This window comes from Aegilops tauschii, chromosome 4 (genome assembly GCF_002575655.3).
Source record: "Aegilops tauschii subsp. strangulata cultivar AL8/78 chromosome 4, Aet v6.0, whole genome shotgun sequence".
Classification (NCBI taxonomy): Eukaryota; Viridiplantae; Streptophyta; class Magnoliopsida; order Poales; family Poaceae; genus Aegilops; species Aegilops tauschii.
The window spans coordinates 3,983,991-4,010,710 of NC_053038.3; the positions used below are offsets into that span (position 1 = coordinate 3,983,991).

General features: G+C 46.1%; 1 protein-coding gene across 1 annotated transcript; it reads left to right on the plus strand.

Annotated features, from left to right (window-relative positions):
- Positions 1-1,846: 1,846 nt before the first annotated feature.
- Positions 1,847-4,914, plus strand: LOC109769670 (histidine-containing phosphotransfer protein 2-like). Its single transcript, XM_020328397.4, has 6 exons — positions 1,847-2,041; positions 2,139-2,245; positions 2,339-2,407; positions 3,622-3,693; positions 4,086-4,158; positions 4,562-4,914. Exons 1-6 carry the CDS (start codon positions 1,982-1,984, stop codon positions 4,592-4,594), a joined length of 414 nt encoding a protein of 137 aa, XP_020183986.1. The 5' UTR covers positions 1,847-1,981; the 3' UTR covers positions 4,595-4,914.
- Positions 4,915-26,720: the final 21,806 nt, after the last annotated feature.

A 26,720-nucleotide genomic window follows, 5' to 3' on the forward strand; every position in this document is an offset into this window, starting at 1 on the left:
TATCTTCATCTTGCCAAACTAAACATATTCTTGCATATTAGGTCTCAAAGTTAGAGAATACTGGGTATAAAATATGTTGTGGTCATATTTAATATAGTAATTTTAGCGAATTTCACCAACTGCGACATAACAGAAATGCCTTACATCGACACAAGAGAATGTGAATACAGTAGTACAAAGGTGTACACGGTTCCATGCGCACCCACATGAATTATAAAATTGGGAAAATACAGGAGATATTTAAAAAATCCAGGAATTTAAATTGGGGTATCAAACTTGGTCGACCATTCTACTCTCATATGAAGTTTTGCTGAGGAATGACAAACCGTGGTATCCTTAGTGAAGAGAATACAATTGGAACCATACCATCCATTCAGAAAGTGTGTTTTATAGGAAAATACTTGAGATGAACCGACTGATCACATTACGGGCGTAAGCCGCGTCCTTCGCTTGCCACGCGTCCCAGTGAGGCCCACACACCGCATCCCACGTGTATGGTGTTGTAGCCAGTGGTCGCATCTACCATGGTTGCTTCAATCCAGCGTTGCTAGCGGCCAATGTTCCATGGGCCGGGCTCGCTCGCCGATGCCGCAACCTGCAGAGCCTCGCCGATGTTGCAACCACAGAGCTCGTCGGCGTCGTAGCCGTGGCCGATCTTGCAACTAGAGAGCTCGTCGAGGATGCAACAGCGGTCGGTGCCGCAACGGGTGGTCACAGAAGCTGAAGTGCTCATGCTTCAAGGCTGCTCGCTGGGACCGCCGGGTGCTTCAAGGTTGCGACGGAGCACGGTCAGCGTGCTGCAGGCCAGGGATCCCATGTCAAGTGGGGAGACAGGAGCTGCGATGCAGCATGGTGTGCAGCCACCGCCGTGCTTGCAAGCTGGCCTAGCACGGCTGCTAGCCGGACTCAAGTGGGTGCTGCGTTGCGGCATGCTCGAGCGTGGTGAGCTCGCTAGTGTTTTGCTACAAGCCGGCCAGGCGTGGCTGGTCGCGGGAGTCAATTTGCATCATGCTATTTCGCGGCAAGCTGGCCGGCGCAGCTGCTGCAAGCGAGTGCTGTATCGGCCAGCGAGCTGATGCCCCCGCCGGAGCTACACCAGGGCGTGGGCTTTGCAACTTATGCGGTTGTTGTTGGGATTGGAGCGATGCCATGGTCAACTCAACAGGACGATCAAATGGCCCTTATTAGGGTGAATCGACGGATGAGGCGGCTCACCTCTTCAGACGATCAGCCGGCTGGCGCCTAGCAATTGCTTTTTTTATAACATGGTTTCATCATTCTTTACCAAGAATAGCACGGATGTCATTTCTTCGTGAAACTTCATACGCGAGTATATCGGTCGGCTACGTATTTTACAAAAAAAACAGATTTTTTTTTCCTTCCATGTATGATTTTCAAATTTACTATTCACAGGGGTTCCGGTGGAACCATCTTCCAAATTAAAGTCCACGTGAGATGTGAATACCAGTAAATTTTCAACAAATACATTTAGCATTTCGCATGTAAAAAATACTCATTAGCAATATACATATGTGCACTATTTAGTGATGGGCTATGCAATTGGAAAAGCAACGCTTCCTTCCATCAATGACCAGTGGGGCCTTGGCTAAGGGCCGTTCAAAGACATCTGCTTGCCTCCTGGCTGCTTGTCAACCTGTAGCTAGCTGGCCCGGGGCATCCATCGATCCGTCCACCAAAATGTAGCTGCATGCACGCCATCATCAACTTGAAGCTTTTCATTAAGAACGGCCAGCCAGTAGAGCACTCCCTGCCAAAAGGCTCCGTGAGAGAGCCACCGTTACGTGCGTGCACTCCTCTCCAATCTCTTCATTGATAGCGGCCAGCCCAGTAGAGTTTAACGAGCACTCCCTGCCAAAAGGCTCCGTGAAAGAGCCTCCGTGACCTGCCAGCACTCCTCTCCTGTCCTCGTCAACTCTGCCAGCAGCTTCGAATTCCGTCCCCCGGACCTCCTCGCTTCGCCATGCCGGCCGCCGCACTCAGGCAGCAACTCAACGACCACGTCGGCCACATGTACGCCACGGTGAGTCGTGCCTCCCCTCAATTCGATAGCGGCCGTGTGGTTCTGGGCTGGAATTCGGTCCATCTTCTGTCTTGCTGACTTGGCGTGATGGATCCAGGGAATTCTGGACGAATATTACCAACAGCTGCAGTTGACGCAGGACGAGGTCATCAACATCTTCTTCCACGACGCCGACAGGATGCTCAATGACATCACCAGTCTTCTGTCCGTACCACCGCGCACAAGCCCCTCTGCTCTCCTTATCCCGATCGTCTTGGGTATTGATTTCGTCTCCTCTGCTTAATTTCTGATTCCCAGGAACCTGCCCATCGTCGACTTCGAAATGGTGGGCGAACTGGTGCACCAGCTCAAGGCGTGCAACTGCAGGTGATTTGTTTCCCCACTGCATCGATTCTGATGTGTTTGTCATGGGCATTACCCTTTGGTAGGTGATGTTTGCGCTACTGCGTAGCCATAAGTACAAGTGTCCAACGGCAATGTTATTTTGGCTCGACGAGAAATTAAAACTCTGTCGTCTTGCGAGCCTTCCTGGTATTAGCTAGTGATATGCTATTCAGCGTAACGGCAATGACGGTTTTCTCATCTATCCACAAATCTATTAGGATGTGTCGGTGCTGTGTCATTTGTGGTTGTCGTATACGCATAAATAGAAGAGCTAGGTTTAGTATAACGGAATTGTTGGCATCCTGGCAAAGGAAAAATGCTAAAACTCGTTAAGGAAATAATTGTTGGCTACCTAACGGGAGTACTCGGCAATGTTATGGCTCCACGAGAAATTAAAACTTTGTCGTCTTGCGACCCATCCTGTTATTACTAGTGATATGCTATTCAGGAACGGCGATGGCGGTTTTTCTCGTCTGTCCACATTTCTATTCGGACGTGTCGGTGTTGTGTCGTTTGCGGTTGTCGTATACGCATAAATAGAAGAGCTGAGTTTAGTTGCGTTTCATATTTCATCTAACGGAATTGTCGGCATTCCTGCCAATGGCAACTCTAAAACTCGTCTAGGAAAACTTTGTCGTCTTGTGGAAATTTCTTGTACTATTGGATGATATTCGACAATTGCAGTACTCTAGGTCAGCAATAAAAGCTGCCATTCAGAAAATATTACTATGTATTAATGATCTCCTGCTCTATGTAACGTCAATGGCTGTTTTTTTAGCTTCTCTCCACTACATATATTGATGTTGTCTCTTTTTGGATCTGTCGGCGTGGGTGTGTATACGTTGTGGGCATGTGCCTTGTGCGGTTTGTGCTGCCGTTTAGCAATAGTTCGAAGAGACGAGTTTAGTCGTGTTTTGTGCAAATGGAAATGCCGATATTCATCCTGTTTGGCTAGGGAAACTTTATCGTTTTATAAATATCTCTAGCACTACTAACTGTTATAGCACATAAGGCCAACAATGTTATTTTCATTTCTGGTTTATCAAACAATATATTGTGGTAATAACCATGACGAATGACTCCTCCAATATTATTATGACACCGCAATTATGCTTATGTGAATCAACATTCCTTGGCAGTGGTTAAGTTTGAGAAAATTTTAGTTTCTTGATCTTGCTCTTTTTGGCATGTATCAGTGTTGGTGCTACGAAAGTTAACCTTGCCTGCGAGCACTTTCGCCAGTTCTACGGGGCAAAAAGCAAAGAAGGGTTAGTTCTTGATACCTTATTATATATGTTGCACAGTAATTATTCTCTACTCCATGTGCTTATCAAATCCCCTCTGTGAAACCTGCCAGCTTATTTTGTCTTTAATGACACTATTTCTGGCTCATATTATTCTAATATTCATAAGAAATAACCTGCTTGTTCACTTCATCTCCAATCAGGTGATAGATATAATTCACTTCTTTATCTCAATATATGCCTCTTTGATAATTCTCCTGCAACTTGTTACTCTAGACTTCTGTTTATACCGCAACTAAGTTTTGAGATGGCTAGAGTTCTTTCTCAAACAACGGGTTACAATTTCCAAAGCATTTCAATTCAGTTTGCTTCACCCCTTCAGAATGTGACAGTGTGGTGTGTTTGCATTATTTCAGGTGTCTCATGGCATTGAATCTTCTTAGGAATGAGTTCTATGATCTGCGCGGCAGGCTACGGACCATTATGCAGGTAGCATCTTATGTGCCTATGTTGGATTTTGACTTTCAACTTCTCACAAGTATCGCAAATACATAGACTGGTCGTATATTGTTGAAGATAAAAAAACAATAATAACCTTGATCTTATTCTTGTTACTGTTGAAATTGGAATAGCAATATGTTTTTGTTTTTCTGGAGCACTTAGTTCGGGGTTTTTTTATAGTCCCATTTGCTCGTTGAATGTTTCTGTCTTAATTTTCTCACAATGTTTCGTTAGATGTATACGGTAGCTCCAAAAAAAGCAGTTGTATCTCCTTGTTTCCCAGCTTAACTTAACCTTTGCCATGTACCTAAAAAAGATTCCGACATAACTTAAGCAGCATTGTACTTCGTAGACCTGTCATAATCATTAATCTACTCTTCTTTTGATGTAGTTGGAGCAGCAGATATGCAGCCTTGGGTCCTAAGTAGTAGTAATTGAAACCAAAAGAGCATAGCCCCGTGTGATCTGGAATGATGCGGGGGATGTATCTCTCAAGATGTAGGCAGCATTCAGTGGTTGCTGGGCTTTGGAGGGGGCGCGTGGAATCACATGACGATTCTTGCTTCAACACTCCGGGCTCGCGGCCACTCTGCAAATGGAACTTGTTGTCTTGTGTGTCGATGTCTTTGTCTACCAAAACTGTATACTTGTGTGTCATGGATGGCCTGCTGGCTGTGCGTAAACTCTATATTTGGTTCGTTGCTTTTTGGCTTGGTTTTCTTGTATGTTGTTTGCTGTTTTTAACTACCTTCTTGTGAAATGTTGTTTCCTCCCATTTGGGTGAGGGGAGAGATTTGTTGGTTCTTGAACCAAGCGAAAATCTTGTTGTTGGCTGGTATACTGAGAGGTGTTGCTTCCTGGCCGCCGCTACCACAATCAGAATCTCACAGCATCGCCGCAACAGCAAACTGACCGTTTGTCCGCGAGAGGAGAACATGAGATATGTTGGGGAGGGCCACTGAAAGGTGATGCGGGACAACATCTAGGGGGTCATGAAGCTTGCAGTCCAGCGGCGAGGCAGTTGCTTAATAAACATAAACCCTTAAGATCCTTAATACATATATAATATTAGGTGGGTCTATTTTGCTAACACCCTTAAGAACCTTATTTTGCACACAAATCCCTCATTCTGCTAACACCCCCACCTCCACGCCATCGCCCCTCCCCTCCTCGCCTCCTACAGCAGGAGTGGCCGGGAGCACTGCCGCCCTTCCCCTCTCCGCCTCCTACCGCGGGAGCGGCCGGGAGAGCCGCCGGCCCTCCTCGCCTCCTTCAGTGGGAGCGGCCAGCAGCGATATCGCCCCTCTCCTCCCTGCTTTTTCTGCGGCAACGACATGGGAGCACCGATGGCCCACCTTTCCAAGCCTTCTTCTGCGCCAGCGGCCTCGGAGCACCGTCGCCCCACCCCTCCAGGCCTTCTTCTGTGGCAGCGGCCTCGAAGCGCCGCTATGCCCTAGAGGTAATAATAAAGTTGTTATTTTATATTTCCTCATTCATGATAGATGTTTATTATTCATGCTAGAATTGTATTGATCGGAAACCAAAATACATGTGGGAATACATAGACAAACACTGTGTCCCTAGTGAGCCTCTACTTGACTAGCTCGTTAATCAAAGATGGTTAAGGTTTCCTAACCATGGACATGAGTTGTCATTTGATAATGGGATCACATCATTAGGAGAATGATGTTCTGGACAAGACCCATCCGTTAGCTTAGCATAATGATCGTTCAGTTTTATTGCTATTGCTTTCTTCATGTTAAATACATATTCCTGCGACTATGAGATTATGCAACTCCTGGATACCGGAGGAATGCCTTGTGTGCTATTAAATGTCACAACATAACTGGGTGGTTATAAATATGCTCTACAAGTATCTTCGAAGGTGTTTGTTGACTTGGCATAGATCGAGATTAGATTTGTCACTCCGAGTATCAGAGAGGTATCTCTGGGCCCTCTGGGTAATACACATCATAAGCTTGCAAGCAAATGACTAAGGAGTTAGTCGCGAGGTGATGTATTACAGAACGAGTAAAGAGACTTGCCAGTAACAAGATTGAACTAGGTATACAGATACCGACGATCGAATGTCGGGCAAGTAACATACCGATAGACAAAGGGAATAACGTATGTTTTCATAACAGTTCGACCGATAAAGATCTTCATAGAATATGTAGGAGCCAATATGAGCATCCAGGTTCCGCTATTGGTTATTGACCGGAGAGGTGTCTCGGTCATGTCTACATAGTTCTCGAACCCGTAGGGTCCACACGCTTAACGTTCATTGATGATATAGTGTTATATGAGTTATATGATTTGCTGACCGAATGTTGTTCGGAGTCCCGGATGAGATCACGGACATGACGAGCAGTCTCAAAATAGGCGAGAGGTAAAGATTTATATATAGGACGATGGTATTTGGACACCAGAAGTGTTTCGGGATGTACCGGGAAGGAATCGGGTCACCGGAAGGGGTTTCGGGCACCCCCTCCCCCCCGGCAAGTTATGGGCTTAATGGGCCAAAGGGAGGGACAGACCAGCCCACTAGGGGGCTGGTGCTGCCCTCCACTTGTTTGGACAGCCCTAGGGAAGGAAAAGGGGGAGGGCTAGACCCTCCTGCCTTTCCCTCTCATGGGAGAAGGAAAGGGAGGGGTGCCACCCTCCCCTGCCTTTCCCGGCACTCCAAACAAGGAAAGAAGGGGCACGGCTTGGAGGGACCCCAAGTAGGATTCCTCCTACTTGGGCGGATCCTTTGGCTGCTCCTCCCTCCCTCCCACCTATATATATGTGGGAGGGGGTGCCTAGCACACACCAGACAATTGCCTAACCATGTGCGGCGCCCCCTCCACCGTTAACACCCCCGGTCATATTATCATAGTGCTTAGGCGAAGCCCTGCGGAGATCACTTCACCATCACCGTCACCATGCCGTCGTGCTGATGAAACTCATCTACTACCTCGACCTCTTGCTGGATGAAGAAGGCAAGGGACGTCACCGAGCTGAACGTGTGCAGAACACGGAGGTGTCATGCGTTCGATACGTGATCGGTTGAAGCGCGAAGAAGTTCAACTACATCTGCCGTGTTGTGAAACGCTTCCGCTTATGGTCTACGAGGGTACGTAGACACACTACCCCCCTCGTTGCTATGCATCTGCATGGATAGATCATTGCGTGTGCATAGAAATTTTTTGTTTTCCATGCAACGATTCCCACCAGTGGTATCAGAGATAGGTCTATGCGTAGATGATATGCAAGAGTAGAACACAAAGAGTTGTGGGCGGTGATAGTCATACTGCTTACCACCGACGTCTTATTTTGATTCGGCGGTATTGTGGGATGATGCAGCCCGGAGCAACCTTACATGTCCATACACATGAGACCGGTTCCACCGACTGACATGCAACTAGTTTTGCATAAAGGTGGTTGGCGGGTGTCTGTTTCTTCTACTTTAGTTGAATTGAATTTAACTGTTGCCGGTCTTTGAAGAAGCTTAAAATAGCAAACTTGACGAAACACCGTTGTGGTTTTTGCCATAGGTAAGAACGGTTCTTGCTATAAACCCGTAGCAGCCACGTAAAACTTGCAACAACAAAGTAGAAGTCGTCTAACTTGTTTTTGCAGGGTATGTTGTGATGTGATATGGTCAAGACAAGATGTGATATACATTATGGTATGAGATGATCATGTTTTGTAAGATATCTGGCAACCGGCAGGAGCCTTCACTACAAAAAAAATACACTTCCGTGATGATACGTGTTTGTCACAGTAGGTCAATTTTTCTGTCCTGCATGTACATCCATGACGATTTTATGCAGAATCAAGATAGTCATACCTGTGTTGTCGTAGAAGTGTTCCATGACATTACCAAAATTATCATCACGGAAGTGTCCACTTCCATGACGATAAATGGCGCGTCATGGAAGTGCTTTTGTCAAGGGTGACTAACACGTGGCATCCACCGTAACGGGTCACCGTTAAGCTATCTGGTCCGGTTTTGGATCCGATAACCCGCTAACAGCCCGGACCAATGAGGATTTTCCACGTGTAAAATTCTCATTGGTCGGAGGAAACACGTGTTGGCTCACCGTTGGGACATATGTCATTCATTCATTAGACAGGAGGCGCCTATGATACGTCGACACGTGGCATGGCCCAACAGAGGCCCATTCCGGTGAAAAGGCCGGCCCGTTTGACTTGGTCAAAAGGTAACGGGCCGGCCCACGGAAAGCCTGTTAACGGCCTGTTCGTATATAGCCCATTTACGGCCCGCTAACTCACGGCCCATTATGGCCTATCGGAATTAAGCCCAGTAGCTTCATCTGGGCCATCTAATATGATTCCAGCCCGTTGTAACTTTCGGCCCATGTATGGCCCATGATGTCTTTCGTCCCATACGAGGCCATTTGTAACTCTTGGCCCATTAACGACCCGTGGTGAATCTGGCCCGCAATGAACAATGTATCGCTTTATAGCCATCAACGGCCCATTATTCCATTTGGCCGGTTCCAACCCGTGTTATCTTTCGACCTTCTCAGGGCCCATTTATTCTTGGGCTCATTTCCAGCATTCGGTTACTTACGTCCCGTTAGTGGTCTTTTCTACTTGTGGGCCAAGTTCAGCCCATGGTTACAATCAGCCCGTTTGCGGCCCGTTAATCCGTTGGGCCGTTTTCATAGCGTCATCAAAAATGGCCGATTAATGACGGCCTGTTATTGTCGGCCCATGAACGGACGATTCCAAATCTAGCCTGTTTACGGTCCATAATGCGGTCTGTTATTGGCCCATGTTTGGCCTATCGATCATACGGCCCGTAGAAGGCCCATTGATGCTACGGCCCGTAGAAGGCCCATTGTTTCTACGGCCCTTAGAAGGCCCATTGTTTCTACGGCCCGTAGGAGGCCCATGGTAACTACCGTAAATATGTAGCCCATTGTTATTGTGGCCTAATTTTAAAAAATAGGTTATTGTGGCCACTAGCAAACCGCGAAAAAAGAACTGCACTGACTACAAGCAAACAAATAAACAAGACAACAAGGAAATAAATAAGCAAGCAAGTTACGCTAGGCTATCATGGCTATTACACATATTACATCCACTGGGCATCAAAGTTCGCCACCAGTGCAAATATAGGGAACAAAGCAACATATCATATACACCGGTTGTTGCAACCTCTTGAGCATCCGTTGGTTTTCCCTTGAAGAGGAAAGGGTGATGCAGCAAAGTAGCGTAAGTATTTCCCTCGGTTTTTGAGAACCAAGGTATCAATCCAGTAGGAGATTACACGCAAATCCCTAGTACCTGCACAAACAAATCAGAACCTTGCAACCAACGCGATAAAGGGGTTGTCAATCCCTTCACGGCCAGTTGCAAAAGTAAGATCTAAGAGAGATCATAAGATAAATATTTTTGGTATTTTTTGTTATAGATTGGAAAGTAAAGATTGCAAAAATAAACGGCGACAGAAATAGCATGTTGGCGGGAGATTAATATGATGGAAAATAGACCCGGGGGCCATAGGTTTCACTAGTGGCTTCTCTCAAGACGCAAATTCTACGGCGAGTGAAGAAATTACTGTCGAGCAATTGATAGAAAAGTGCATAGTTATGAGAATATCTAGGCATGATCATGTATATAGGCATCACGTCCGCGACAAGTAGACCAAAATGATTCTGCATCTACTACTATTACTCCACACATCGACCGCTATCCAGCATGCATCTAGAGTATTAAGTTCATAAGAATAGAGTAACACATTAGGCAAGATGACATGATGTAGAGGGATAAACTCAAGCACTATGATATAAACCCCATCTTTTTATCCTCGATGGCAACAATACAATACGTGCCTTGCTGCCCCTGCTGTCACTGGGAAAGGACACCGCGAGATTGAACCCAAAGCTAAGCACTTCTCCCATTGCAAGAAAGATCAATCTAGTAGGCCAAACCAAACAGATAATTCGAAGAGACTTGCAAAGATATTAAATCATACATATAAGAATTCAGAGAAGAACCAAATATTGTTCATAGATAATCTTGATCATAACCCACAATTCATCGGATCTCGACAAACACACCGCAAAAATAATTACATCGAATAGATCTCCAAGAAGATCAAGGAGAACTTTGTATTGAGATCCAAAGAGAGAGAAGAAGCCATCTAGCTAATAACTATGGACCCGAAGGTCTGTGGTAAACTACTCACACATCATCGGAGAGGCTATGGTGTTGATGTAGAAGCCCTCCGTGATTGATTCCCCCTCCGGCGGAGCGCCGGAAAAGGCCCCAAGATGGGATCTCACGGGTACAGAAGGTTGCGGCGGTGGAAATAGGGTTTCGTGGTGCTCCTGGATGTTTTTAGGGTATAAGAGTATATATAGGAGAAGGAAGGAGGTCGGTGGAGCCACGAGGGGCCCACGAGGGTGGGGGCGCGCATAACCCCCTGGGCGCGCCTTCCTACCTCGTGGCCGCCTCATTGCTTCCTTGACGTCCACTCCATGTCTACTGGATTGCATTTGTTACAAAAACGATCCTCGCGAAGGTTTCATTCCGTTTGGATTCCGTTTGATATTCCTTTTCTGCGAAACACTGAAATAGGCAAAAAACAGCAATTTGCATTGGGCCTCCGCTTAGTAGGTTAGTCCCAAAAATAATATGAAAGTGTATAATAAAGCCCATTAAACATCGAAAACAGATAATATAATAGCATGGAACAATCAAAAATTATAGATACGTTGCAGACGTATCAGTTGTCAAAGATGGCGACCGGCGCAAATAAACGCCGCAGCAAGCAAGTCCAGAACTGAAACTACTTCAGAAGAGCTCAAGAAACAATATCCTGGGTACCCATAATGCTTGCAAGATGCTTAGCAAGTTTATTAACTTTCTTCTGTTTGGCGCTTAAATCCTCCACCGCTTGCTGTTGCACCAGAAAGTATGCATCTGAATTCTGCAGGGACTTCCTCAGTCCTTCAGCTTCCTGTCGCAGCACATCTGATCGATGTCTTTCAACTTGAAGGTGAGACTCAAGAAGACAAACTAATTCAGGCAGCAAGTTCGAAGAGCTTGTGCCAGCAGTAGTGGTCAGTAACTCGAACACTACATCGAGACAGGACTTTTGGGTTCTCTCACTGTCGTCAAGATAGTTTTTATCAGCTTTCTTGGAGACCGACAGGGATGTCTCGCTATCCCGAACCTTATCTGCATTACTTCCTTTACCATTGCATAACGTGGTACTGTTCTCCAATATTTTGTCTGCATTCTAAAAGAGAAATAAGCGGGCACATCACAACACAGGATTACCATGTTGTATATGAAACTCATTTTGGTAAATCAGTTCAGTAGTAAAGTGGACAGGATAACAGCATGAAACAAACATATATCTATGTACCATGGTCACTTTATGGTCTATATCATTCTAGTTTTTGTTGCCAAATCAAGATAGAGACACAGTTCAAATAATATTTGTTCAAGACAAAGCAGAATAGACAGAATATAAGTGTGGGAAACTATAGAGCAATAACAACACTTGTAATGTGCATGACATGAGAACATAAATTTTTGTTCAATTGAAACTGAAATCAACATAGAGCAAGTTACAACAGCAAACTAGTTAAAGAAACATGTTTAAAACATACCTGTTGTGCCATTGGAGTTTCAATTCCATCCTTTAAATTTGAAAATAGTTGGTATGAGTAAATAAAGTGATGCAAGAGCAATGGAGTATGAACCATAGCTACAGAACCTGACCTGAGAACAATTCTTCTTCTCCTTTAAGCGTTGAGTTGGGATTCGGAGTGGTGGTCCTCGTGCTTTGGGCACTGCAGTTCCCTTACTAACTGCTCGTGTTGGGGTGCTCTGTGGTGGAGACGGTGCTGTGTCAACTGGAACTGGGTTACTATCTGCTGAAGTTGGGGTTCGAAGGGGTGTAGCCGGTTCTCTGTCCAACTGGGTAGGGGTACAATCTGTGAGAGTCTGGGTTATGTGTGGTGGGGCTGGTTCTTGGGCAAGTACAACCGTGGTTCTATCTGTATCAACTGGTAGCACTATCTTTTCTGAAGACCGTGTTGTTACTCCCTTAGATACTGCCATCACCATCTCCAATTCAAATGGTTGATAAACAAGAAAAGTAATTGAATGTATAGACATTGTATGATAGACAGGTGCAATGGATAGTGGGGAATAAAAGAGGGCATGAAATAATTCACATTTATGTTGTCTAACCAAACAGGATAGCATGACACAATTTCACATATATGATGGCTAACTAAACAGGATAGCATGACACAATTTGACATTATTATGGCTAACTATTAAAGATGGAAAGACATTGTTCAAAATATGATGACCATGTAAACAGGATGACATGATATAACTATATAATGTGTTTATTAAATAGGTTTGCATGCCATAATTCACATACAAGCCGCCTATGGAAACATGATAGCATGATATAATTCACGGATAGAATGACATAATTCCAAATATGATGACTGTAAACACTAAACAGGATGAGATGATATAACTATATGATGTCTTTATTAAATGGGTTGCCATGCCATAATTTAGATAGATGATGTGTATGTAAACATGATGGCATGATATAATTCAAATATATGATTTATATAGTAATCAAGTAAGCAGATGGCAATGCATATATGATGTAAGAACAAAGCAATGCAAGACAACATGTATGGCATGGGTAATATAACCCTGCCAAGTTTGAGCATAGACCTCAGGGGGGGGGGGAAAGGACTGGTCATAAGTCTCCGAATCCTCCTCCGAGGAGCTCTCTATAACCAGCAAGATGTCTGCTTCAGCAGGTAGCATTGTCTGCTCTTAATACCTTGTTTTCACTCCAGATACTTCCATCACCGCTTCAAATGGCTGATGCACAGGAAGAGTAGTTGAATATACAAACGTTGTCGACAAATGGAACACGTAATACAAAAAATGATAGCATGATATAATTCACATACATGATGATTGGCTAAACATCATGGCATTGCATAATTCACATATATATATATATATATAATTCCTTTGCAACTAGATATCATTGCATAATTCACATATATAATGTCTTGCAACAAGATGGCAATGCATAATTCACATATATGGTAATTAGACACTAAACAGGTGGCATTCACACAAAGCATGTCTAAACTAATCAAATGACATAGCAATGGAAGGCACCATACGGACGATATGAGCAACATAACGCTACCAAGTTAGAGCATACACCTCGGGGGGAAATAGGACTGGTCATCTATCTCTGAATCCTCCTCTGAGGAGCTATCCATAACCAGCGAGATATGCGCTTCATCAGATAGCATAGTCTGCTCTGAAGACCTTGTTTTCACTCCAGAATTTTCCATCACCGTGTCAAATGGCTGATGCACACGAAGAGTAGTTGAATGTGCTAACACTGTTGACAAATGTAATACGTAACAAAAAAAGCATGGCCTGATATAATTCACATATAAGATGACTGGCTAAGCAGGATGGCATTGCAAAATTGACATATATGATGCCTGACTAAACAAGATGGCGTTGCATAATTCACATAAACGACGAATAAACTAAACAGATGGCATTCACACAAAGCATGTCTAAACCAAGCAGATGACATATTTGATGTATAAAGTAAGCTATGCAAGGCACCATATGCATGATATAACCAACATCAGCATGCCAAGTTAGAGCAAAGACCTCAGGGGGTAAATAGGAGTGGTCTTCTCCTTCTGAATCCCCCTCAGAACAGATATCTTCCTCTCAAGATTACAATCTGAAATGGGTGGAGGGGTGCCGGTGTCAAAATCGGCGGATCTCGGGTAGGGGTCCCGTACTGTGCGTATAAGGTCGATGGTAATAGGAGACAAGGGACACAATGTTTACCCAGGTTCGGGCCCTCTCTATGGAGGTAATACCCTACTTCCTGCTTGATTGATCTTGATGAATATGAGTATTACAAGAGTTGATCTACCACGAGATCGTAATGACTAAACCCTAGAAGTCTAGCCTGTATGACTATGAAAACCAATCTCCCCTCTCCGGACTAAGTCCTCCGGTTTATATAGACACCGGGAGGATCTAGGGTTACACAAGGTCGGTTACAAAGAAGGGAATCTACATATTTGGTCGCCAAGCTTGCCTTCCATGCCAAGGAGAGTCCCATCCGGACACGGGTGCAGTCTTCGGCCTTCGCATCTTCACAGCCCATCAGTCCGGCCCATGGCTAACAGGCCGGACCCCCGAGGACCCCTTAGTCCAGGACTCCCTCAGTAGCCCCCGAACCAGGCTTCAATGATGAGGCGTTTGGCGCACAGGTTGTCTTCAGCATTGCAAGGCGGGTTCCTCCACCGACGACTTCCAAGTAATGTATTCGGCTTTTAATTCCATGCCGCACCCCTCGGCTTCTGTGCATCGGTGGCTTCAGCTTCCACGTGTTGAACGAATGCGGAAGGTTAGGGTATTTTTTGCAAATAACACCCCGGCCATGCAAGGAAGAGCGTCTATTTAAAGAGATTGGGTCTCAGATCCATTTGGCACCATGCGGAGAAAATCCTCAGAGATTGCCAAGAAAGACTATTCCAACATGGCTAGCATTCCCAGGTCCTCCTCCCGTTCCAACCCAGAGAAAGGCGAGTGGGAGAGGTGCTCTGTGTCCCATAGTCAATTGGCGAAGTTGCAAACGCAGGGATTTCTCCCCCCTGTGGATCTGGTCCCTGTTCGAGCAGGGTTGGCTTCCTTCAACGGCAAAACCTAGGCGGAGGATTTCCCCAATCCATCTGCGGGGGAATGAGTGTGCTTCGTCCTCTATCTGCTAAGGGGCGTGGGATTTTAAATTCACCCATTCCTCCGAGGGCTTCTGGAGTATTATGGCCTCCAGCTGCACAATTTTACCCCAGCCTCCATCCTTCACATTGCGGGTTATGTCGCTTTATGCGAACTATTCCTGGGTTGTGAGGCCCATTTTGATCTGTGGAGAAGGTTATTTTGTCTTGTCCCGCGCAGCCACGAGGGATCGATATTTGAAGTGGGTGGCGCCGAAATATGGCGCATTGCTGAGATGGGATACCTATCCGGCACACCGAAGAAAGCTTCCGAAGAGTGGACCTCTGAATGGTTTTACATTGAGGACGTCGTACTTCCAGATCCAGTCCGGAGGGGTCTCCCCGAGTTTACCAGTGTTCCTCAGAAGAAACACCACAGCTGGCGCCCTCGGAGCCTCGAGGAGGAAGATAGTGCGGAAGTTCGCCAACTCCTGAGCAAGATCAGGACGCTTGCCCAGTCTGGATATATAGTCGAAGTGATGGCGACCTCCATAGTGCGGGGGGTCCAGCCACTCCAATACAGAGGACTTCCCATGTGGAACTACAATGGGAAGATGACGCCTCCCGCTGCGGTAGGAAAGGTCCGGACACCCCTGCCGCCCTAGCCAAAATATTGGCCGAACTGTTCAAGGGTGAGGAAGAGGAGTTCCTACGCATCACGCACAGAGAAGGATATTCCATGTACAGTCCTCCAAGCTTGGTAAGCCCCCAACTCTTCTGCTCTACTCATTCCACTCCCTGAGCTTCGTTTAATGAATATTAACCCGTCCTTTTATAACAGCACTGGCGAAAGATTTCCGAGGGGCTTCACAGCCTCGCCCTGCTGCCCGAGGGCCACAATTGGGACGTTGACCCCGGATTCGAAGAGGATCCAGATATATTTGTGGTGCTTGAGAATGGGACGTTTTACCAAACGAGCTATGACGGCACAGATGTGCCTATCATCGCCGACTATCCCGGTTTTCTCCCCGCTTCTCATGTAAGTAATCAGGAAACACTTGGTCCAAGAGGGTTTTTCTCATTCTTCCTCACCCACCGCACCATCCTGTGTGTGACAGCCTGATTTTTGGCCCTTTCTTTTTCTTTTGTTTTTCTGAGGTTTTTGCTTGAGTTTTCTTTTTCCGTGGCTTTGTGGTCTGGAAACTGAAGAAGATGCCCTCTTCATTGTTTCCAGAGTGGCTTGTCATTCCCAAATCCTTCCCTAGACCCTGTCATTTTCATCCTAGCCCAAATCCCAATATTTTTTCCTTGGGAATATTCCTTTTCTATTATAGGAATAACCCAATTTTCCCTAGGTTGTGAAGCAACCTATATTTCTATCACTCCTAAAATTCCCAAATAATTCTCATAAATTGTTTGGGTCATATCTTCCTCAAATATGGCGAAATATTTAATTTGCCATGTTCCTCATCATGCTCAATTAATTCATATCCTATTCTGTCCTAAATGACAGAATGTGAAGTAAGTGCCATTAATCTTTTCCCAATTGACCTCAAACTTGTTGGACACCTTTTCATGTCCATATAATTGCCTCATGCCAAAATTCAACTTAATTTGCCTAGTAAATATTCCTGAGCAATTTTTCAAAGTTCCTGTCTGAGGGAAGTGGTTGTGAAGGAAGTACAAGCTAGGCATATCCAAATGAGTTGAAATTTTGCAAGATCCTTCATATTATCAAATTGTGACTCTCCACCAAATTTGAGCTCATTTAACTCATCTATGTGAGCCCACCTCCAAATCTTAGTTTCTGGTCAGATTTTCAGGTTGTGAAGCAACTATATTTTATATTGCTTCATTTAAGCTGAAAATTTTCCAGGGCATCCTCCTATCTATATAAACTCCCTCCACCAAAATTTGGATCAATCCATTACACCATTTGCCCTGTGCAATTTTTCAAAGTTTCTGTCCAGATCAAAGCTATATGAAGCAAGCGCTATTTTGCTTCATCCAAATGGCCTGAAACTTTTTGATCATCTTCATGTCTTCAAATAATTTGGTCATGACCAATTTCAGCTCAACTTGCCTCTCCATGTGAGTGCATAATCCAAATCCCTAATTCTGGCCATTGTAGTGGTTTCTACAGCAACCTCATCTAAACTCCTCCTATTAGTCTGATTTTTGGTGATCAGCATCACCTTAGTGTGTGATCATCAGCAGGCAAAGTCTTTACCACGTTACCAAGGTGGTTTAACCACAGGAAGTTACAAATACTTTCTTACTGATTTACTTTGGAACTAAGTGCAAATCTCTTCTTTGCCCCTGGACCAATTTATTTCTTCAGTTGGACTAAGGGCACCAATGTCCATCTACTGGACATGGTCGGCCACGCCAAAGAGCGCCGCTTGCGCTAGTGCGCGTGGTGATCACGCTTGCGTCATGGCTGAACGCGTGCTCTAGCTTATTCCGGCCACTGTTCTCGTCTCCTCCCTCCTCGTCTCGACCTCCATCCATGTCCTGGAGCTCGCCCGTGCTCGACTGCGTCGCCCTGCATCGGTGCCTCGTCGTGGTTCACCATTAATGCGCCGCTAGAATAGTGCCAGTGCCATGCCCAGCCTCTGACCTCCATTAGAGCACTGCTCAAGCTCGCTAGCAATGCTCCAGAGCCTTCCCCTCGGCTATATAAGCACGACCCGAGCCCTCCCGCAGCTCATCCACTCCTCACTTGCCTCCCTAGCCCACCGGAGTCCTCGGTCCCCTCCTCTTTTCGCCGAAGTTTTCCTCGGCCGCCTCAGTTCCTCCTTGGTTCTGGTGTGCCCCACCCCACTCGTTCGACCCCGGAGTGCCTCTGGCCACGCCTCCCCACGCACGGCCGCCGCCTCCATTGTTCGGCCACCCGCCCATTCGGCCGTTCCGAGCTCTCCCACTCCCTCCCGACTCCACCAAAGTTTTCCCCTCGTCCCACTAAGCCGCCCCACCCTTTTCCCCCTCGCCGGAGTGTCCACATCGCGGGCGAACCTCGTTGCCCGAGCCCTCTGTACCCCTCCTCGTCGCCGCGACCTCCCCTCCTCTCCACTCCATCCCGGCGCCGGCTGACCCTATGAACGGTGCGGCCTGGCCCCGCGGTCCCACCGGTGTGCTTGGCCGGGCCGGAGCTCGCCGGAGCGGCCCGCCCCATCGCCGGCCTCGCTCCTGTCCTCGCTCCTCTGTTCCCAATCGGGGGTAGGGAGAGGAGGAAGAAGACGAGCGCGCCTGGACCTCCTCCTCCCCGCGGACCCCACCGGTCAGCCTCTCAGGCGTTGACCACGCGCGGGCCTAGACGAATATGTGGAAGCGCCCCCGGGTGAGTACGTTTTCATTTACCCGAAGGCGTATTTCCATTTGTATGCTTTCATTTGCCAGAAAGAGTACTTCTTTCCTTCCTCAGCCCGAAATACGTTTTCTTACTTAGAAAGCGTATTTTCTGAAATCCATTTCTGTCTTATCCAATCAGGGACCCGTTGGTGATAAATTTTGGACAAATTAGTCCCTGTTCTTCCAACCTTCACAACTTTTTAACCGTAACTCCGATTGAGGTGAAATCAATGCTCACTTCTTCGTGTCGTCCAGCTCTATCTTTTTGCAACATTTTCACTAGGTGGTTTCATTGTGAAAATGACCATTTTGTCCTTGCCTCTAATCAGCCCCCTCAGAGAAAGAACTGTCCGATGTTTCGTTCCGCGGCTTCACCGCACATCTTCTCGATGGCCCCTTCATCCCCAGGCAAGCCACAATACCCACTTGCATGATAGGCATGTAGTAGCCATGGTTTTCAACTTGAATATTTATTAAATGTTTGCTTGTTTAAAACATGGTTATCGTTGTTCCGGTGCTGCTTAGAGTTTCATGTTCACTCTCGTGTTATGTTGTCTTGCACCTGGTTATCTTGTACTAGTCGCTAGTGTTCCTTTCATATGCTTATGCTTGCTATTAGTGCATGTTGATGTTGGTGATGGCCTTCGGTGCATGACTATCGTCTGTTCCGAGCGCCGTCGTTATGCATGTCCCGTTGCATCCAGTTGGTTAAATGATTGCACGGTAGCATTGTTGATATGTCTTGCATGATATTTATTGTTGATGCTAGTGGTCATGCTAGGTTTCTATGAGTAGTGTTGTACTTGTGATATTCATGCTCGTCATTATACTATGCTCACTTGGATATGATTCATTGTTGATATGGTGGATAGTTATGTTGTATCCTCATGATTACGTTGATATCATGCCCATGCATTGTAACTGCATCATGTTATTTTATCATGGCTCGGCATATTGCATTCATGTTTAACCGGATTAAATTGAACTTGAACAACTGTTGGCTAAGTCATGGTGCCACCAAATCGAGCCGACCAGTGCAACCACACTTGCCTTATGGGGGGTCCTAACTGGGTCTATTGTCATGCCTCTCACCGGTGCCTCCAACTAGGGAAGGTTATGGACGTGCGTACCCTGGCCCGGTAAGCATACATAACCTTGTGTGCCCGTAGTTGGATGATAAGCGCTTTTGTCCCTGTTTGGGACGGACCACGACGGTGGTCGTTGTGTATTTGGTAGACACGGGGCCACCCAGGACTAGCCCACTGGGAGTGAGTCAGAGTGCCATGGCAGTAGATCGGTTTTGTCAGAACGCCGTTGGTCCACCCGGATGGGAGTGCGAGGCCATGGGCTCCGTGGTGTGGGTACAGTGTACTAACCTCTGGAGAGTGTATATTAAATCTATCGATAGCCACGCCCGCGGATAAGGGCCCAATTCGTAGTCGGTCACACTGTGAGTCAACAGTATTAATAATAATGTGCTTAATAACAACCCCGATTCGTTGAGGAGGTAAATTGGTTGTGATCGCCGGAAACATCACCGTTTGAGACCAAGTGTTGGTCATGGTTGTGATCGCCAGAATGATCACCGTGGTATCGAGGATACCGAGTTGTTGGATATTCGTGATGTTGTGCGAGAATCATGGGTAAAGATCAAGCTCCTTGTGGTCATTTGATGATTACTATGGTATTGTTTATACCAAGCTTGATTTGATCCTGAGATGATCGTGCAATGTCCGAAGTTAGTAAGTGATGCATGTGATGGTTACGAGGCAACCCGAGCAGAATAAATGGTGCATGTAGTGTCATCATGTTGCATGCTAGTATCATCAGATTTATATGTTCATGCGATGTTCATATTGTTCCAGCAGTATTATGTTCATGTTGTTCATGCCATGTTATTTTGATGATCTCATGATAATTTCTGCTTAACCTGTAATTGCCATGATGTTGTTTGTCTTGATTGCTTTTGGTTTATTGTGAGCTTGCAAGTACATTCAATGTACTGACCTGGCGTGTCATGCCAGTTTGTAGGTCGTGCTTGGATTTCTTGCTTGTTGGTGTTGTTCCTGTGTGCGCGAGCTAGGATAAACGTTCCAGCCAGAGTCCCTGCGGATTTGAGTCCATCATCGCCATTCGTTGTTCCGCTGCTAGTAGTTGTTCCGCTGCTTCGAGTCGCTATGCTGCTTGTATAGAGCAAGTGTGGTTGGCGTAGTGTCGCCGTGCCGATGTTATTCATTGTAATATCGGAACCCTTGTATTCATATTCATGTAATAATAGTAAGCTGGTTTGTTCTATGCTAAGCAGTGTCGTATTCCAGAAGACTTCTCCTCGATCTCTGGGCTAGAATACGGGGCGTTCCGGTTTCTCTGAGCCGGGGTGCCACAGCCTTGGTATCAGAGCAGGTCTGGAAGTAGGATGCCCTAGCCCACGCGAACGTTAGAAAGCGGTAGTATAGACCCAGTTGGTTTGTTGCACTTGATTGTTGCATTTGTTTGTCGCATAGCATGCATATAGATTATTATTTTGTCACTAACAGTTAATCTTGTGAGTGTAGGTGGCATCGTTTTCGGTCCACCGCCTGCACCCTCCTTCTTAGCATGTATGTCCTTTGGTGTTCGGCGTCATCTCTGTCCCAGCAGAGTGATGCCCTGGTACCCAGAGTTCCAGACACCATTTGCAGGAGTTATGCTCAGGTATCGCGTATATTTTTCCGCCACCCACCCATATTATTTCGGTGATAGACTTGTTTCTATCCCGAATCATGCCATCCATCTCGTCCCTCTGGCAACCCTTACTGATCTTGGATATCAGAAAAGGGCAATGCCAGCGAGCCTTGTTTTTCCACCCCTACACTACCCAGTCATTCTATTCTTTGGACGTGTAGGAATCCCTTTCGTACGCTTGATGATGATGTGGTCATGACTTTTGTGTCTCGCTACTTGATCGTCAAGTCCATCCTCACCTGTGTATCCATCCAGATCCAGCCACTATTCAGCCAATGCTTGGTGTAGCTTCGGTTACGCCAACTCCTTCCACACATGGATATAATTTTCAAGCACACCGCCACAGCATATTAGACCGTAATACCGGAGTTTCCGCGCGATTTGTTTGCTTAGATGTACATGCATATTATGGTGTGAGTAGCAGTAATATGTGATGATTGCTTGATTAATTATATTAGTAGTATGCTTGTGTGCTTTTGTTTTAGTCGTTTCTTTTGTTTCTTTCTTTGGGCCTTCGGTGTTACAAATTTTCCCCCTATTAAAGTTGCTCGTCAGCCGACACCGGACCCGAAGAGTCAGCGAGAAATACATTTGGAAACTTAGCTAAACATAATGGAATTTTCAGCAGACTGTAGTGAAATTGGAAATAGCTCGTCTGAATACAAAAAAATACTGGATGGAATGTCAGTATAAAGTTTGCATTAACGTGCACTCCTCATAACAGTATGGAAGTCTCAGCCGACTGTATTCAGATTGGGGGATATCTGATCATGTTACTGAGTGTCAAGTCTCCCTCAGCGTGCACTCCTCATAGCAGAAATGATCAAATCAGCAAGAAGATAAATTGTGTGCAAGGTTGACAGAATATTATCAAAGGTACTCAGAAAGGAGGATAGTCCTGCAAAACCCCGTTTCATACAAGAAATCAATAACAAAAATATTAAGATGGTTATATATGTGGAAATCGGTCCGCATATCACAATAAGAAGCTTCTGGTGTAAGCAACCCAATCTTCCCTCGCAAGATACCCGAGAAGCCTCCAAGGAAAGATTCATCTATCTTCCTCAGTACGATACATGGATGATTTCCCATACAAGGTACTATGCCATCTTCAGTAAGCAACCGCAAAAGCTTCCGGCATAAGGTACTGAGTCTTTCCCTAGCAAGGTCTTTAAGGGGGTAAGCTTCTGAAGCACGATACCCAGTCTTCTTCAGCAAGCTGTCCGATGAAAGTTTCGAGCACAAGCCAGCCAATCTTCCTCAGTAAGACATTGGTACAAGGTAGTACATTGTGAATTGAATTGCATACGGCAGTGAATCCCAAGAATCAGATCCGCAACATTTTGGTCGAAAGCAAGAATCGGTCAGAAGGCACGTCTATCTCGGGAATCAGATTCTCATATATATGCGGTGAGCATACCACCAAGATTTTACAAGTCACTCGGATGAGGATCTGACAACCACGTGCGGATGGTTAAGAGAAGAAAGCCAGTATACACTACAGGGTGACAAAGGATTATGAGGATTGACGACATCATTGAGCTCAATACAAGTACCTGTGAACCTGGAAAATGATCCTGATGAGCCCTTGTCCCCTTTTTCTCCAATGATGGCACCACGCCTATGATCTAAGCTGTTTTTAGCTATCCGGGGTGGATGCCGATTTTTATTTCTCTCTTCAACGGTTGTCATGAGTTCTGAGCTGCTTTTCGGTTGTCTCGTACATCTGTTGAGTTTCTTTTTGTGACAGTAGCCCTATAGCTGCTTTTTGGGTATTTTAGGGAGCTGCCACCTTCTTCTTATCAACCCGATCTCATGTTCTGAGCTGCTTTTCGGCCGTCTTGAGCCGTGGTTGAGTTATTTCAGTAATGTCCCAGATCTGAGTTGTAAAGACCGTTCTGGTGGCTACTGATTTATTTGCCGATTTCTTGCAAAGGTTCGAAGGATCATTTTCCTGCGGTCAGAACTTGAGGGGTGTTGAACCTGCCATTTAATGGGGTACCCTGTCAGAAAAATGAGGATAAGCTACGATTGTCGAAAAATTGCACCGACAGTGCCTATGGTGATACGAAGAAGCAATATGACCCAGCTCTTTCAGCCAAGGATCCAGACCAAGAAAACAATAATGAAGAAGCAAGACTAGTGATGCAGGTACGAAAATTGTTGCAAGACCCGCATGGTGCAGAACCTCCGTCAGTCAAGTCTGCAGATATTATCATACAGGTCAAACTCTTATGCTAGCCACGACAGGCGACAATCAAATATTTGGTACGGATCCGATACTCAAGACAGTGGAACCAGTTAAGATGATTCAGAAACTTCCACGATAAGCCAGAATCTGTCAGGGAAGCGGTTATGACCCAACCCACTGTTCGGAACCCGAAGGACCTGCATTTAGTGGAGAAACCCAATGCAAGGAGTTAGAGCTTGGGTGTCCACTAGAAAAATCTGCTCATCACTTCATGAAAGATTGTCAGTGCCGGATGACACACCCAGCGGAAATCACTCTTGGATTTGTGAGACTGACATATATTTCAGTCGTGAGAATCAATCACAGTCAACTAACTCAGCAGATCTAAAAAGAAATTGGAGCCTGGATAAGCATGAACAAGCAAGGTAAGATCTGTCTGACTATGGATATGGTAAAGCAAACCACCCCAGGACCAGTCAGGTAAAAATTTAGTGGGAAAAAAATAAGAAAAAGGATACCCGAGTTGGAAACGGTTTCCTTAAGTCAGTATCTTCATACTTGTTCCCTGAGCAACCAAATCTCGAGGACGAGATTTCTTTAAGGGGGTAAGGTTTGTGACAGCCTGATTTTTGGCCCTTTCTTTTTCTTATGTTTTTCTGAGGTTTTCGCTTGAGTTTTCTTTTTCCGTGGCTTTGTGGTCTGGAAACTGAAGAAGATGCCCTCTTCATTGTTTACAGAGTGGCTTGTCATTCCCAAATCCTTCCATAGACCCTGTCATTTTCATCCTAGCCCAAATCCCAATATTCTTTTCCTTGGGAATATTCCTTTTCTCTTAAAGGATAACCCAATTTGCCCTAGGTTGTGAAGCAACCTATATTTATATCACTCCTAAAATTCCCAAATAATTCTCATAAATTGTTTGGGTCATATCTTCCTCAAATATGGCAAAATATTTAATTTGCCATGTTCCTCATCATGCTGAATTAATTCATTTCCTATTCTGTCCTGAATGGCAGAATGTGAAGTATGTGCCATTAATCTTTGCCCAGTTGACCTCAAACTTGTTGGACACCTTTTCATGTCCATATAATTGCCTTATGCCAAAATTCAACTTAATTTGCCTAGTAAATATTCCTGAGAAATTTTTCAAAAGTTCCTGTTTGAGGGAAGTGGTTGTGAAGGAAGTACAAGCTAGGCATATCCAAATGAGTTGAAATTTTGCAAGATCCTTCATATTATCAAATTATGACTCTCCACCAAATTTGAGCTCATGTAACTCATCTATGTGATCCCAACTCCAAATCTTAGTTTCTGGTCAGATTTTTAGGTTGTGAAGCAACTATATTTTATATTGCTTCATTTAAGCTAAAAAATTTCCAGGGCATCCTCCTATCTATATAAACTCCCTCCACCAAAATTTGGATCAATCCATTACACCATTTGCCCTGTGCAATTTGTCCAAGTTTATGTCTAGATCAAAGCTATATGAAGCAAGTGCTATTTTGGTTCATCCAAATGGCCTGCAACTTTTTGAGCATCTTCATATCTTCAAATAATTCGGCCATGACCAATTTCAGCTCAACTTAACTCTCCATCTGAGTGCATCATCCAAATCCCTAATTCTGGCCATTGTAGTGGTTTCTACAGGAACCCTCATCTAAACTCCTCCTATTAGTCTGATTTTGGTGATTAGCATCACCTTAGTGTGTGATCATCAGCAGACAAACTCTTTACCACGTTACCAAGCTGGTTTAACCACAGGAAATTACAAACACTTTCTTACTGATTTACTTTGGAACTAAGTGCAAATCTCTTCTTTGCCCCTGGACCAATTTATTTCTTCAGTTGGACTAAGGGCACCAAGGTCCATCTACTAGACATGGTCGGCCACGCTAAAGAGCGCCGCTTGCGCTAGTGCGCGTGGTGATCACGCTTGCGTCATGACTGAACGCGTGCTTTGGCTTGTTCCGGCCACTGCTCTCGTCTCCTCCCTCCTCGTCTCAACCTCCATCCATGTCCTGGAGGTCGCCCGTGCTGGATTGCGTCGCCCTGCATCGGTGCCTCGTCGTGGTTCGCCATTAATGCACTGCTAGAACAGTGCCCGTGCCATGCCCAGCCTCTGACTTCCATTAGAGCACTGCTCAAGATCGCTAGCGATGCTCCAGAGCCTACCCCTCGGCTATATAAGCACGACCCGAGCCCTCCTGCAGCTCATCCACTCCTCACTTGCCTCCCTAGCCCACCGGAGTCCTCGGCCCCCTCCTCTTTTCGCCGGAGTTCGCCTCGGCCGCCTCGGTTCCTCCTTGGTTCCGGTGTGCCTTGTCCCTCTCCTCTCCTCCTGAGCTGTCCACGAGCTTCCCCTCGTCTCTGCGAGTCGCCCCACCCCACTCGTTCGAACCCGGAGTGCCTCTAGCCACGCCTCCCCACGCACGGCCGCCGCCTCCATCGTTCGGCCACCCGCCCGTCCGGCCGTTCCGAGCTCTCCCACTCCCTCCCGACTCCACCAACATTTTCCCCTCGTCCCACTGAGCCGCCCACCCTTTTGCCCCATGCCGGAGTGTCCACATCACCGGCAAACCTCGTCGCCCGAGCCCTCTGTACCCCTCCTCGTCGCCGCGACCTCCCCTCCTCTCCACTCCACCCCGGCGCCGGCTGACCCTCTGAACAGATGCGGCCTGGCCCCTTGGTCCCGCCGGTGTGCTCGGCCGGGCCGGAGCTTGCCGGAGCGGCCCGCCCCATCGCCGGCCTCGCTCCTGTCCTCGCTCCTCTGTTCCCGATCGGGGGCAGGGAGAGGAGGAAGAAGACAAGCGCGCCTGGACCCCCTCCTCCCCGCGGACCCCACCGGTCAGCCTCTCAGGCGTTTACCACGCGCGGGCCCAGACGCATAAGTGGAAGCGCCTCCGGGTGAGTATGTTTTCATTTAGCCGAAGGCGTATTTCCATTTGTACGCTTTCATTTGCCCGAAAGCGTACTTCTTTCTTTCCTCAGACCGAAATACGTTTTCTTACTTAGAAAGCGTATTTTCTGAAATCCGTTTCTGTCTTATCCACTCAGGGACCCGTTGGTGATAATTGTTTCACAGATTAGTCCCTGTTCTTCCAACCTTCACAACTTTTCAACCGTAACTCCGATTGAGGTGAAACCAATGCTCACTTATTCGTGTCATCGAGCTCTATCTTTTGGTAGCATTTTCACTAGGTGGTTTCACAGTGAAAATGACCATATTGTCCTTGCCTCTAATCAGCCCCCTCCGAGAAAGAATTGTCCGACGTTTCGTTCCACGGCTTCACCGCACATCTTCCCGATGGCCCCTTCATCCCCAGGCAAGCCACAATACCCAATTGCATGATAGGCATGCAGCAGCCATGGTTTTCTAATTGAATATTTATTAAATGTTTGCTTGTTTAAAACATGGTTATCGTTGTTCCGGTGCTGCTTAGAGTTTCATGTTCACTCTCGTGTTATGTTGTCTTGCACCTGGTTATCTTGTACTAGTTGCTAGTATTCCTTTC

What these genes read in the sequence shown, in the direction of transcription:
- LOC109769670 (XM_020328397.4), top strand. Translation starts at nt 1,982, where the DNA reads ATGCCGGCCGCCGCACTCAGGCAGCAACTCAACGACCACGTCGGCCAC. An exon ending in TCGGCCACATGTACGCCACG is followed by an intron (nt 2,042 to 2,138) that starts GTGAGTCGTGCC and finishes TGATGGATCCAG; the next exon opens with GGAATTCTGGACGAATATTA. An exon ending in CTCAAGGCGTGCAACTGCAG is followed by an intron (nt 2,408 to 3,621) that starts GTGATTTGTTTC and finishes GGCATGTATCAG; the next exon opens with TGTTGGTGCTACGAAAGTTA.